This window comes from Rhamphochromis longiceps, linkage group LG16, assembly GCF_057381845.1.
Source record: "Rhamphochromis longiceps isolate RC_006_pf linkage group LG16, R_longiceps_female_GT1.1, whole genome shotgun sequence".
Classification (NCBI taxonomy): domain Eukaryota; kingdom Metazoa; phylum Chordata; class Actinopteri; order Cichliformes; family Cichlidae; genus Rhamphochromis; species Rhamphochromis longiceps.
In genome coordinates, this window is record NC_140572.1 from 33280912 (window position 1) to 33295558 (window position 14647).

The 14647-nt window shown below is 38.3% G+C and overlaps 1 protein-coding gene across 1 annotated transcript in view; it reads left to right on the forward strand.

Annotated features, from left to right (window-relative positions):
• The window catches only part of LOC146651510 (nck-associated protein 5-like), a 90614-nt gene that overhangs the window by 24440 nt on the left and 51527 nt on the right, over positions 1-14647 (forward strand). Inside the window, exons 3-4 of the mRNA XM_085384522.1 lie at positions 5455-5545; positions 8498-8668. Of these exons, the coding sequence (XP_085240648.1) occupies positions 5455-5545; positions 8498-8668 (262 nt within the window). The remainder of the gene's footprint in view (positions 1-5454; positions 5546-8497; positions 8669-14647) is intronic.

Consider the following 14647-nt stretch of genomic DNA (forward strand, 5'->3'; position numbering starts at 1 on the left):
ACCCACTTTCCCTTCAGCGATGGACTGATGACTCGTGCAGCTAGCCTCATTTCAAATGACCAGCGGTCAGTCGGAATGCAGCGTGGCGTGAGGGAGGACCGATTGGGAAGAAAGTGGAGGCAGTAAAAACAACATGAATTTTGATGGGAATCAGGTGGACCTCGTGAGGAGCAGATGTAGTCTTATGACAATTGGATTATGCCTTTATAACCATGTCTTTCTGGCCCAAGTGTGACCCACATGTTCTGGCACTGACTCAGTACGAGTCTGCCAGTTAGATATTAGGTGTGTGGGAATATTTGAGCCATACCTGGCCAAGCCAATACGTGAAATAACCCTTAGCAAACATAGCATATGAATTTCGGTCTACATAACATCTGGCAGTACTGTAACTAAGCCATAAGTCCTAAAGATGTGAAGTTATAACTGGATAAGTCACCAGTATAATTTTATGTCACTTTTAATTATATAAGATAAACCAAAACAGAAAATACTGGAGCCTTGACAAGCCAGTGACAGACTGGCAACCTCTTGCCCTATGACAGCTGGGAAAGGCGCCAGTTCCATGAAATGGAAAAGTCATAGAAAATCAATGGAAGATAAGATAAATTTGGGAAATTCCTGTGTTAAAGCGACTAAAGATGTAAACACAAACACTAAGAAAATATCTTAAAAGTAAAGAAAAGCTCAAATAAACTCAAATAAATACACATAAAAAATGTAAATATATAACACAAAAGTGTCTCATTACAGTTATAAAAAGTTCCATTAAGAAAGATAAAAACTAACATGTTGACAGGACAGCATACCGAGTCCAAAACCACCAAAGGATGACATCTTCATCCATCTTTTATACACAAGTCCACAAGCCAAGTTTCAGGAAGATTATTAATTTTCCTAAGTGGTCACATGACAGGCTGGGACTGTTGTGGAAGGCTGAGTTTAGCTTATTTGTGTGACCCTCCACAACAGTCCCAGTCTTTCCCAATCGACAAGCCCCTAGGAAACATGATCTGAACTTTATTTCTCCTTAAATATGAACTTTAAGTTTAATCATAGTCAAAGGACATCAGTATATCTTTGTGAAAAGAATTAGCTGACTATCTATAATTGTCAAAATGTCAAAGTAAAAAAATAATTTCTTCCTCAGAATGTACTCGTGTATGACCAGGAAGTCACTACCGTACATATATATAAGATGTCCTAGCAAAAGCACTCCATTTGTTTTAAAAGAATAATCATGTGTCATTATACAAACTCATTCAAACTGCAGCGTTTAGCTTCATAGCACGGTCGATTTTGCAGAGAGCATTCATCGTGTGGTTGTTCATGAATTTAATGTTTCATTGAATTTTCCATTTGGTGGATGCAGTAAGATCCAAAGTGCTTCACTTAAAGCACCACAAGTGCAGTGTGGGTAGTACCGGCAGGATTTTAACCCCCAACACTTTACAGCACTGATGGTCTGCTGAAGCTGTTGAGCAACATACAGTGGAATCTGCATTTTACATCTGGCCTCTCAGGCCACATGTATCCAGATTAAAATGCATTTTTCTGGGCTTTAAACTCAAAGATTGCTCGAATTCAGTATCATCCCCTCCCACCACCATCCCACCCGCTGTTTTCATTTTAGCTGAGCTTGTTTCAGGTCAGTGGCAGTGACTGAAGAGAGCAATGCCAATGAAGTGCTCACAGTCGGCAGCCGGCGCTAATGGCTGTGCCGCACACATCTAACAGAGGGAAAGGCTGGCCTGGAAGTGACAGGGCAAAATGTCACTGCATACGACATTACGGAGGCATGGTCAGCGTCCATCAAGCATACATAGCTCCAGGGGAAAATAATTACAAAAATAACAGTCAAAAGCTACACAAATATAGCTGAAGCCCTTTGAAGAAATGTCAGCAGCGCTTTTATGGATGGCTTGAAATAAAATCAAACATTAAAGAAAATCAGTAATTGATTGTTAATTTGTCCTGCCTGTGGATACTCTCATGATTCACATGAGTCAGCTGCTACCAGCCAAAAAGCTCTTTAAGAACCTTTGTTTTCCCCAAACTAGTGAGTTTTGTAAAACAGCTACACCACCAGATATAAGATAAGATAGAAGATAAGATATGTCACTTCATCTAAAATAAAAAACATAATGTAAAAGATTTTACCCATTGGTATGTAGATTCCTGTTTCTGAAGCCTCAGCCTTTTGGTCAGCGCCATATTAGCTCTATGTAGAATCGTGTGGAGCTTGATAGTCAAGGCTCCTACTGGGTTAGTCATCAAGGTCTATCCTAACAGATGGGTGTTATTGTCTTAGGCTGGTGCTAGGTAGCTCCTTCTGTTACTGAGAGGAAGACAAAGTGGAGGTAGAGAGTAGAGCAAGGCTTTAGCTAGGGATTAATCACGCTGCTGTTATTGTGTATATGCTGCTGTTATTGTGTATATATTTATTTATATTTCTTCATACATTCTTATATAGTTCTATATTGTGTATTTTGTTGTACAGTTATTTTATTTTCAACTTTAATTTATATATTTTATCTTATTCTCCCAGTTAAATTTACCCTTCATTCTAATTTGTGTTGTACAGTTATTTCATTTTTAACCTTAATTTATATTTTATTCCTTCCTAGTTAAATTTACCCTTTTTAATTTTTCATATTTATTTCCTATCTTATTCATAGCCTTTTCCTTTTTTGTTTTCTTTAGGTCACGAGCAGTTGTCCAAGCATTTCACTACATATCGTACTGTGTATGACTGTGTACGTGACAAATAAAATTTGAATTTGAATTTGAATTTGATTAGTGTTCGCTAGCATTAGCCTCTTTGCTCACGTGTCATATTAGCTCGGATGCTCATCTTGGCTAGAAAAACAGACTTAAAACAAAATGTGCTAATTAGGACAAATGATTCCTTCAAGTGCCCCCTTTTTTTTTTTTTACTTTGTTTGACTGTGGATAGTACTGATGACTGATAGGACAAGATGGACCAGGAAGTCAGTAGCCAAAGCTATTGCTGCTTGCTAATACACCAACTCTTTAGAGTATGCTTTAGTTTTTCATTTTTAGATGGACAGGACTGTATTTGTATAAGAGGGTACCACTGAGGTGTTGCTAGATAAAGTTACTGTAGCAAATAACAAGAGAAAAAACAAGTGGAAAGAAAATTAACTAATCCAAAAGACATGCTATCTGACATTTATTTTTTAATCAGGAAACAACTGTATATAGTAGGGTTTTTTTTTTTTAAGAGGAATTAGCAGACATTTGAGAGAGTAGCTAAAGCAAGTGCTGGATATCTACCTTAATTAACAGGGGGAAACAAAATCCATTATGCAGAAAATCTATATTGTAGCACAATCTTGTGTTTTGTTTTGTTTTTTCAAGATTGATGGAACCATAATTGGACACTAGCTTTGCAATGGAAAGTTAGTAGCTAATGCTAAGTGGAAAAACCTAATGACTAATTGTGTTTACAACTGTGTAGCAATGCCCTAATAACATACTCTCTTTTTTTTGTGTTTTTTGAAGTTAACATCATGTTATATTGTAGAGGACCTAAAAAATTATGTCTTGTTATTAGTTGTGGAAAACTGTCCTCTCAGTGGCAGCTTATGCAACTTATGTCAAATTCTCATGCAGCCAACATATAAATTATAAAGTGTGGAGATGTTCTATTAAAGATCAACTGGTAACAGCTTCATATTCCCTGTTCTACACCTTTGCTTCCAATTAGTGAACTTCATTACTTTGTCCAGCAGCCTGGAAAAGTTACATTGTATTGCAGACATGTTAATGTCTCTACTCGCTATCTGCCTTATCATTAACTTTTAGATTAAGGAGAATTTGGTCAGTGACCCAAATGTTAAGGTGTAACCCCATTATCAAAATTTAAACAGAGGATGGAGTCTTAGTCTGAGGTTAGTTTTAATATATGAATGAACAAAAAGTAATAACAACTATATTTTTCCAGTATGTCTGTCTCCGAAATGTGTTAATGAAATTGTTTTTATAAGCTGTATTGGCATTATGAGTTAAGGGGTACAGCAGGTCATCTAATAATCAGAGATTAAGATTGGTTGTTTGATCCACAGCTGCTCCAGTCTGAATGCCAAAGTATACTCGGGCAAGACACTAAGCCTTGTGTGAATATTAGCTAGAAAGCACATAGAAAAGACAGAAAAACACTGCTGGTATGAATGGGTGTGAATGCTTAGAGTACTCCAGTAAAATTTAACAGTACTATATAAGAACCAGTCCATTTACCATTTACTGTCAGTGAGGTGGCCCATCACTTTGGTCCAGTTGGGTTCTTTTAAAGTTTTCCTGGTACCCAGATGATGAATCCAGTGATCAGTCTCTGACTTTCCTTCAAGTTTCTGTGAGATGTGTTAAGAAAATTTTGGTTACTAAACAGTTGTCTTATTGGTTAATCCACTGCCTGGAGCGGGTTCAATGACTTAGATGAAGTGGATGCTTGGTTAGGAATTCTTGTTGTCACATGTAAATGCAGTTGATTCAGAGTAGTGCAATTTTTCAACATGAAGAGGTTAATGTTGCAAAATTGTGCATTTTAAACTAAACCTTCATGTTTTCCTGAACCTAAACAAGTATTTTTGAGGCTTAAACCTAACCTTTCACCAGGGTCTTGGATTTTTCTACGCATGTCCCCATTGTGAGAAAGGTGCAGGCTTAGGTGGGCATCAATAATGTTGCCGCCTGTGCCCGTGTCCAGTATTTCCAGTTGTGAGAAGAGTCTGAAGCGTTTCCTGCTCTGTGCTACATGTGAGAAAGGGAAACTTTAGGCCCTTTTTTGGCGATCATGTGTGAAAAATGTAAAACACCACAACAAATGGTATTTGGTGTCAGCGGCTGAAAAGTCTAGCTGTATCCCAGACACCAAAATGCACCTCATGTATATCTCAGAGAAGTTAGGGTTTTTTTTAACAGCACTGCAGAGACTGAGTTGCCCACAGAGGCCAATGCTCCCTGATTCTAACCAGTGATAGCAGGATAACATAGAAAATGGTAATAGGGAACAAGATATAAAAACTATTTCCCATTAAACTGAGATTAGATTTTAAGTCATGAGTTTCACAGAGCTGCTAGCAGGGATATAACCTTACTCCCTCTGTTCAGCAGCCTCCTTGAGCACTTCTGGAAAGAAACCAAGTCAATTGAGAGCCATAGAGGTATAATCTCTCTAGTTTTCACTGGGTCTCCTCCAGGATGAGGGCTGGGGGGTTCCGGGCAGCGCTTGAACCACTTCAGCTGGCTCAAATTGATGTGGAGGAGCAGCAGCTGTGCCATAAAATGTCTATGGTTAAAATGTATTCTAAAATATAAATTATCCACAATAATAATTAGCCTTTTACATGTCCTGCAACACTTAATTGCAATTAATTTATCTCTCATTAAGAAGATTATATTTTAACAGGTTTGTTTTCTTCCTAACCACAGCATGGAGGAGACGGTGCGAACGCTACTACAGAACCAGGACTCACTGGAAGGGCCCAAGGTGGACCCACTGGACCTAATGAAAGCATACAAGGTACCAACACACTTTCAGTCACAAGTTCTTTCTTTCGGGTATGGAAGTTTCAGAAAAATCTGAAATAATGTGAAACAGACAAATTACAAACATTATTTGCAATAATGTCTTGAACTCTAACAAGAAAATAAATTAACAGATGATATTTTTCATTTACTATATAGATGAAATACACGGGGTGATTTACTTTTAGATACACTATTGATCTCACTTTAAAATTCCTTTTTTGTTTTTAATCAAGTTTATAATACATTTATGCTTTGTGTAGAAGTGGGTGGTTGATGTGGTTCATTTTCATGTGCTTGCTGGAGTATTAAAAAATATATATAATAATGGACACTTTGCTGGGATGATGCATAGTTTTAAAACCTGCTGTACGCATGGGAATATCCATCCATGCAACTGCATATGACTAGGGATCAATGAATACATTTAAAATACTTTTTCCACACAGTCTTTTTAGATATTTGTGTTTATGAAAAAATATCGTGTTTATGGTACTACCAATAATGATGCAATAGTTTAGCTTGCGGGGGTCTGCGTTGTGTCTCCAGATAGATCCAAGTCCCCACAATGCAATAATTTTATTGTGTTGTGGGAACACAGAGTCACACATGCTCCAGATCTTCAGCTTTGATGTTGTTTATGAGTAATGTTGGTGTGGCTAAATGTGCAAATCACAGGAGCTAATGAACCGTATAGCAAATGCAAACAAGTCTCATAATTAGGAATCTCAGCGTTATCCATCTTGACCTTTTCATACTTCGATCCATCTTCTCCTGTTTGAGTCAAAGCTTTTTTTAATGTTTGTATTCTGCAGTTTTATACTAATAATGCAAAGTGAAAGATGATGCATCATTGTATTAAGGGCCAGCCTCATGTGCAGGCAGTTTATCATCTATGAGTGATGCTCCAAAAAACACATTAGAGTGCAAAATGCATGAAGCTTAGATTGCTTGAACTGTGTGTATCAACCAAAACAGTGATGGGAAAAAGAAAAGGATGTCCTACACTGCTACATATACTCCATGTATTGTATGTTATCTTCTTCTCTCAGCGCTCACTTTAGTAGTCACCACAGTATTTCTAGGATCTTTTTGTGTCACAGCATCCCCTGCATGCCCTCCTTCACTACATCCATGAACCTCCTCTGAGGTCTTCCTCTTTTCCTCCTCCCTGTCAGACCCATATTCAACATCCTTTGTTCAGTATATCCTTTATCCCTCCTCTGCACGTCTATAAACCATCTCAGCTTTGACTCTCTAAATTTCTTTCCAAATCCTCAAAACCAAAGAGTCTCTCTGATGTATCTATTTCAAACTTGTCCATTCTGGTCAATCCCAGTGAAAGTCTGAGCATCTTCAGCTCTGCTTCCTGCCACTGTCTCCAAACATCTACATACAGTACTTTTATATTCTATGTTGTAAACTCCATTTACTCTGTAACTGAGTATCAGTAAAATGATGAGAACATCACAGAGGCAGCTCAGCTCTTTTTAAGGTCTTAACTTATATCCACTGAAAGTGTGGGAATTATTTTCTCTGACATGGATTATCACTAATCTCAGACTAAATACTTTTCCCAGTTGAAGTTTAATTGAAAGTTTTCATTTAGTCTAAGACTATGCTTGATCCATGACTGGGAAAAAGGCTAAGTGCTACTTATTTCACTGCTAAATCTGTTCTAATACCATCTAAAGAATAGGGACTGTTTACTACTAACATGTTCTTATTCCTGACTTTCCTAGAGTAGCTTTGCATGATTCACAGTTCAGAATAATCCTTACATTACATAATTTTCTCTGGGATCGATAAAGTATTCTGATTCATACCATAATAATAATAAAATAGTAAAACAGAAAAACCATCTTAAGTGTTGTCAAGAGCATGTCAAAGCAACAGGAGGTAATATAACTCTAACCTTGAAGAAACGTTGACCAGTCCAGTCCACATACAATAACACATTCTGACATGAAAAGAGGAGATAAAAGCCCTTTTTTTTGGAGACTATTTTTTAGGGGCACATTTGTGGTGAAGAAAGTGGAGAGAGAGATGGAAGGCACAAACTGTGGTCATGTGGCATACCTGCTCACCCACTGAGCTAAACTAGCATCCCAAAGGTGCACACCTTTGATGCTGACTTTGTTCGTGTCTAAATGCAGAAACTGAGTCTTTGAAAATCTTCACTGTGGCAGGAGTTTGTGAAAAGCTCAGTTTTCAGTGTCCAAAATGCCGTTCATGTGTCGACAAAAGTCCACAGCACACAGAAAAAGTGCCAAAATACACGTGTACGAGTACAGACAAACCATTATAGCCCCTCCCCCTTTATGCCAACTTTATTCTTATTGGCTGCCACTCGCAAACAATATGTGGGTGGAGTTTCTGTGCCCATAGCCAAAGCTGTGTGCCTTAAATGACCATAATAGAGATATCTCATCTCTATGACATCATAGAGAGCCAAGATTGGAAAAAAAATGTGTGAAACTGAATGTTTAGAGCAGTGTGCCGTCTGAGCTTTTGTCTCACAGGGATTACGTCTACATTCTTTGACCTTATTATTTTAAACCTTAGCCATGTTTAATATGAAAATCCATCCCAGTTACAGGTAATATGAGACAATCAAAAAGGAAAAAGCACAGTGGGTCTAATTTAAGTGTAGATAAATGGTATGGAGTTCCCCAAGACTCCATTTTGGAGCCTCTTCTTTTTAATGTCTACATAATCCAGTAGCCTAGAGCACTAGCTGGCACATTTTAGCATAAATAATAGAAGTTTAATAAATCTTTGAAGTGAAGCAGAGCAGCTTTATTTATGCAGTGGCTGCAGCTCTCAGTGTGCAGCTCATCAAGATTTATTGCTCTTATAACTGGAGCTTTATGGAATATGGAGCATTTAGTTTTCATCTCTTTGTGACTCCAAGGCATGCATGTTTGATATGCTCTCTGCTTTCCAGGACAAACTCCTGGAGGAAATGTGGAAGCAACAGGACAGTCTGGAGGGTCCCACATCTGCCACACCAACAACAGAGATGTCCACCTCGCCCGAGGCCGGTGGTGGCGACGGCGGTTTAGAGGACAATTCAAAGGACAGCAATCCCCTGTTGGAGCGGCTCAGAGCGCTCGAGGTAATAAAGTGGATTGCACGGTCCAGTTCTTAGGCTTCGTCCACAACTTTTCACTTTCACCATGTCAGACTGAGAAATATGTTTAATTAAACATATTACATTTGATGGTTAGAAATAAACAGGTGGCATTGGATGAACATAACTCTGACTGCTGTATCTTTATGTAGGAAGGGTTATTGAGTAGGTGTTAATGGTTGCAAAATTATGTGGTTGTAGGCCACCCCTAATGCTTTCACCGTGACCGGTTAAGAATATAAACTATGTGTTAGTTTTTCCCACTCTCAAAAACAGTGAGGTCAACAGCAGGTAAGCAGATTGTGCTGTTATAGCTTCAAGATGCCATTCACAAGGTGTCAGACAACATTATGTGGTGATGAAATGTAAAAGTGTTAGCCGAAGCCTAGGGTGCTTTACATTATTAAAGAAATCAGAAGAAAAACTCAAATCTCCCAGAAGCAGGGAGCATTAAACACATAGTTTTTAAATGTCTATGTTATTCAAGTCAGCCTCTTAACACAGAGTTCCTGCACCATTATTAAAAGAAAACGAAAGCAATGCTTCTTAAGACCTTACGCCATAAGAACCCAGATCCATTTCTCCTTTAAATTATATAGAACATAAAACAAAGCAACCACGAGATTCACATGACACTGAAGTTAATTTCTTTGGATTTCTGACTTCTGGGCAGAAAACACAAGTAATGTGAAAAAGTCACTTGAATTTAGGATTTTCAGTAATTGTCAGCAGGGTTTCTGTCATACCCAGCAGCTGCTGGCCCTAAAATTAGCATTAGTTCATCTTATTTTCCTGTTTTAGGAAAGCCATTTGATAATGGCGCTACATTTTTTTATTTTGGTAGGTAAGTCACATTTATATATGTGCTATATATATTCAGCTGGAGCTGAAGAAGTTAAATTTGATGGGTGGTGCATAGTTAATTGAAAACAATTAAAACTAGGTGTTGTAAACCGTTTGGGTGGGTCATTATGTGGGACACCACAGAGCCTGTGGACAATAATGGAAACAGTTCAGTTTCTCTGTGATTGTTGAAGGTTTTTAAGTCCTTGTATGAGCACTGCTGATAAATAAAGTTAAAGACAAAAGTGGCATCGTTGGTTTTCTTGTGTTATAAATAATAGTTTTGTTGATTCTTTACAAAATCCAGAGTTTTACCAATAGCGGTTTTCACAGATAAAAACAAGATGAAACAGTGGTTGGAAATTGAAGCACAACCAGAATTACCAAAGCTGCGATCTCATTGCCTCTGAAATGGCTGCTTTGAAGACAAGACCAGTATTGCAACCAGTCACAGTCAGCCGCCATCTTCACAGTGACTTTGGTGAGTCCGAATGGCAATAAGATGCGTTCGTTCTGTCAGGCTGGCAATTACATGCAATTTGTTTGTGATAATAAATTATTAACTGTGAAAAATTGGTCAGTTATCTGTCACTTATCTGTTTTCATCTTTTGCAAATCTGTTGTCCAATCACATCCAAAGAAATTACCATTAAATATAAAATCACTACTTACAGCCAGAACCACAGATTCTTCCCGATAGTGACAAATCTGCTGCAGTGTGGGAGCCCAGCAAACTTGCTATCACCTTGTAATAGAATGATGAGTTTGAGCGTGCTGAACTATCAACCATCTAGTTTTCCTTGTCGTAGGGTGGTTGCCATCCTATTTTTACTCTAGTGCGACTGGGTTATTGTGTAATAGTAGAACTATTTTAGTAGTATAGCACCCCCTAGTGTTACAGACCATGTAATTACACCCTAAAATAAATTTATTTGATACGGATTTACTAATATATAGAAATTATAGTCAGTAGCAATATTTTTAACCAATTTAAAACCTATTTAAAAAATTTCCTTTCATTTCAAAATTTAAGACTTTTTAATGACCCATGGGAACCCTACATTAACTAGGTTACACGTTACCTGTTCAGATTTAGATTTAGGGTCACATTTTTGTATGGCATTTTCAGTTATTTCGCATATTCAGAAGGAAATCTTGTTGTCCAATGGCATGTACGAGACTTTAAATTAACACATAAATCTTCTAGTTTCTGAAACTATGCTTTTTTAGCATGTGGACAATGTGCAGGCATAACCCTACCCCTACATGGTTTGCCAGTAACCTGGTGGATGTTAAGGGGTAAATTGAATTGCTTGCAAATGATAATTAACAGCCATTATATGTTGCTCAGAGCATCCAAGTCTGTATGGTGCTTTCATTTTTTTTAAACAGTGAGCAAAGCAGAAGAAAAACAAGCACACACATCGTGTTTTGTAAGGCCTCTGTCCATCTTTGAATAGGACAACAAAAGAGGCTCTATTATGTTGAAGCGCGGTCCTAAGGGCACAGAAACTGCAGAAGACAAAGGAGTTATTCATATCCAGGAGGTGATAATTAAAAGGCTGCCAGGGTAGTTAACATTTGGAGTCAGTGTTCCAGTGAATGTACAGTATGCACCCCCCCACCCCCCGTTACATCTTCCCTGCTGAATAGGTCATAGGACTCGCCATCTGCTGAGATCTCGGGCAGCCATTGTTGATGGAGCTTATATCCACTGAAAAGCCTCACAGAAGAAAAACGGAGAAAAAAAAAGAGTGAATTCACTCGGCTTTGCTTGTGTTGTTCTGTTGGCTGTTCAACACAGTCTCACAGCAGTCCATGAAATACTCATGAAATTTAATCTGCTGCTGCTTCAGGGATACAAATTCTTCTTTTTAATGGGGTTACTGATCATACATTTCTTTCTTTTTTAAAATTTAACAGTTTTCAAAGTTTTAAATTTTTTTTAAACCTGTTGTATCAAGAAATGACTTAAACAGAAGCTGTCTGACAAATTGAAATAGGCAAAAAGATCTGAAAAAGCAACACATCTATCAGTATGGTAAGGGTTATAAAACCATTTCTTAGTCGTTGGATTCCGTTGCACTACGGTGGGAGCCATTATCTACAAATGAAGAAAACTTGGACTGGTGGTGAAGTGGCCACAGGAGTAACTGGCTGACTAAAATTATTCCAAGAGCACATCAACGAGTCAGGAGGTCAAGGTCACAAAAGAACCCAGAACAACATTAAAGAACCATAGGTTTATCATGTCTCAGTTAAGGTCAGAATTCATGATTCAACAATAAGAAAGAGACTCTGCAAAAATGGAATCCATGGGAGAGTTCAAGACAAAAATCACTGCTGACCATAAATAACACAAAGGCTCATCTCACATTTGGGAAAAACCATCCTGATGATCCCAAAGACTTTCAGAAAATATTCTGTGGACTGACAAGAAAAAGCTTAACTTTTTGGAAGGTTTGAGTCCCATTACATCTGGATTGTAATGGGACTCAAACCTCATACCAGCAGTCAGACATGGTGGCGGTAGTGTAATGGTCTGCGGCTGCTTTGCTGCTTCAGGATGACTTGCCGTAATTGATGGAACCATGAATTCTGCCTTTTACTGAATTCATGATTCTTCTGAAGGAGAACGTCCAGCCATAAATTCCTGCCTTGAAGCTCAGCTGCTCTTAGCCTATGAGGCAGGACAATCATCTGAAACAAAACAGGAAGTCTGCCTGAAACCAAAATTTGAGTGGCCAAGTCAAACCCTGGAGGTAAATAAGAATTGAGCTTGAAAAACCTCAGATGTAGGTCGAGGCTGAAATAAAACAATTCTGCAAAGAAGATCAGGCAAAAAATTCCTCCACAGTGATGTGAAAGACTTGTTGCCAGTTATATTAAATGCTTGATTACAGTTTTTGCTCCCAAGGGTGCCCCAACCAGCTAATAGAGGCCAACAAGGGGGGCGATTACTTTTTCACACAGTTTGGATAATTTATTTCCTTTAACAAATTAAACTGCTTTCTTTATTAAGTCAAGTAATCTTTGCATGGCATAAACATTTGTTTGGTGATCTGAAACATGTAAGTGTGACAAATATGCAAAAGAATAAGAAGTCAGGATGCTGGTGGATACTTTTTCATAGCACTGTACAGTATGTGTGTCTAATTTTGCATCCAGCATGAGTTTAGTGATTTCCGGCATCAGTCCATGCATGATTTGCAGTGATATTTTAGTGAAAGTTAATTTTCCTTGGTAATAACCTGGTCAAAGCCTGTATAACGAGTTTGTCATTAATGATGGTTTTTTAAAATAAAAGAACACCTTAAATTGCATCAATTTTCCTGCCTACTCTGATGACCCTAAATGGATGATTCGGAGTGTGTTTTTGTGGCTTTCACGCTGTTGCTTCTTCATGGTGGCTGCCTTTATTTTATCCACATTGTAATTAAACTTTAATGTCAAACTGAAGAGTGAGAGAGAGATGCACATTAGAGAGTTATCAATTTAGGTTCAAACTACTTTCCAGTCATTATGGCACACTTGGGCACCTTCCACATAGTCCGCCACAGAAAGTAAAATATTTGCTTTGAAAACCTCCAAAAAGTGAGAATATAAATAATAAAAACAGAGTGAACGGACTTTCTTCTAACTGAGGGGAACTGCTGAACTGCTCAGCTCCTCCACCAAGTCTGAGTTTTCAGTGAAAGTTGACAGTTAAGTCTGAAACACTGATTGATGTGATGGTTTCTGCAGATCGAACAAGTTAATGGTGCACAAACAAGGACGAGGGAGCCCGACTGTAAGCGCGCTGCCAAACATTTACAGCTTTGCAAGTGATTTATCTGTACATGCAGGATCACTTTGTGGGGGTTTAATATGTTTCGCAGATGCAAAAACAATTTATTTCAAGCCAGATTGATTGACACCTATAAACTTTTTTTTTTACTTGCAATCTACACATTGACACATTAATCCATCAGGCTCATTTGTAAAGATGGTGTAATGCAACTGCAAGAGCAAGTGTGAACTCATAACATAACAGGCTGAAAGACTCAAAGTACAGTACCAGAACTTGCACACGCACAAACGCACAGCTTGTATTTGCAAACACTATAAGACATGCATAGGACTGTATGTACTGCGATACCAGCAGATATACTTCATGCAAGTGTAACGTGAGGGTTCACTAGATGGTTCGGAATCTCTCTGAATAATTAGGAACAGCAAGATGGAGACGGATAACTTTTTAGCAGCCGCGTTACTCTCAGCACACAGCAACAACAACCCACAGTTCCTGTGTGCCGCACCCCATGAATAATTCACTGGCCTCTCAGAAGCCAGGAAATCTTATACTCAGATCAAAACAGGGAAAACAACCAGGTAGATATAACACATACTTATTACATGTTTGAACATGCATGTCTAAACATTCAAACATGTAAACATGTAAATATCAAAACACGTAACCACCAAATAGCTACATAACTAGCTTTATAACCTTTGTAAACACCTCTTTGTATATCAAATTAGATTTAAATTTACTTCTACACTTTACACAAGTATCAGTATAATGACAGTTCAGTCCAGTTCAGTTCATTTATATAGTGCCAAATCACAATAACAGTTGCCCAGTTGCCCAGACATGAAATTTCCCACTCGTGGGACTAATAAAGGTATCTTATCTTATCTATCTTATCTCAAGGTGCTTTGCATTATATATAAAAAAAAAAACCTTCAATAAGATAGAGCAAACCCCAACAATCAAATGACCCTCTATGAGCAAGCACTTGGGGACAGTGGGAAGGAAAAACTCCCTTTTAACAGGAAGAAAGCTCTGGATGAACCAGGCTCAGGGAGGGGTGGCCAACTGCTGTGACCAGTTAGGAGCGAGAGGAGGAAGACAGGACAAAGACACACACTGACACAGCCAAGCTGCACAAGACACAGCAGCCAATGCCAGACAGATGCTAAGTTAGAGCTGGCTAGCTAGGATTCATAGACAGTATGAAAGATGCCACTCAGTGGTTATGAAGCTTCAAGATGTTTTGTCCATCGCCATCTTGTTCTTTAAACCAGGTGTGACCAGCGAGTCTGACGGGTGGACTTCATTTCTAAGTTGACTTTAGCCGG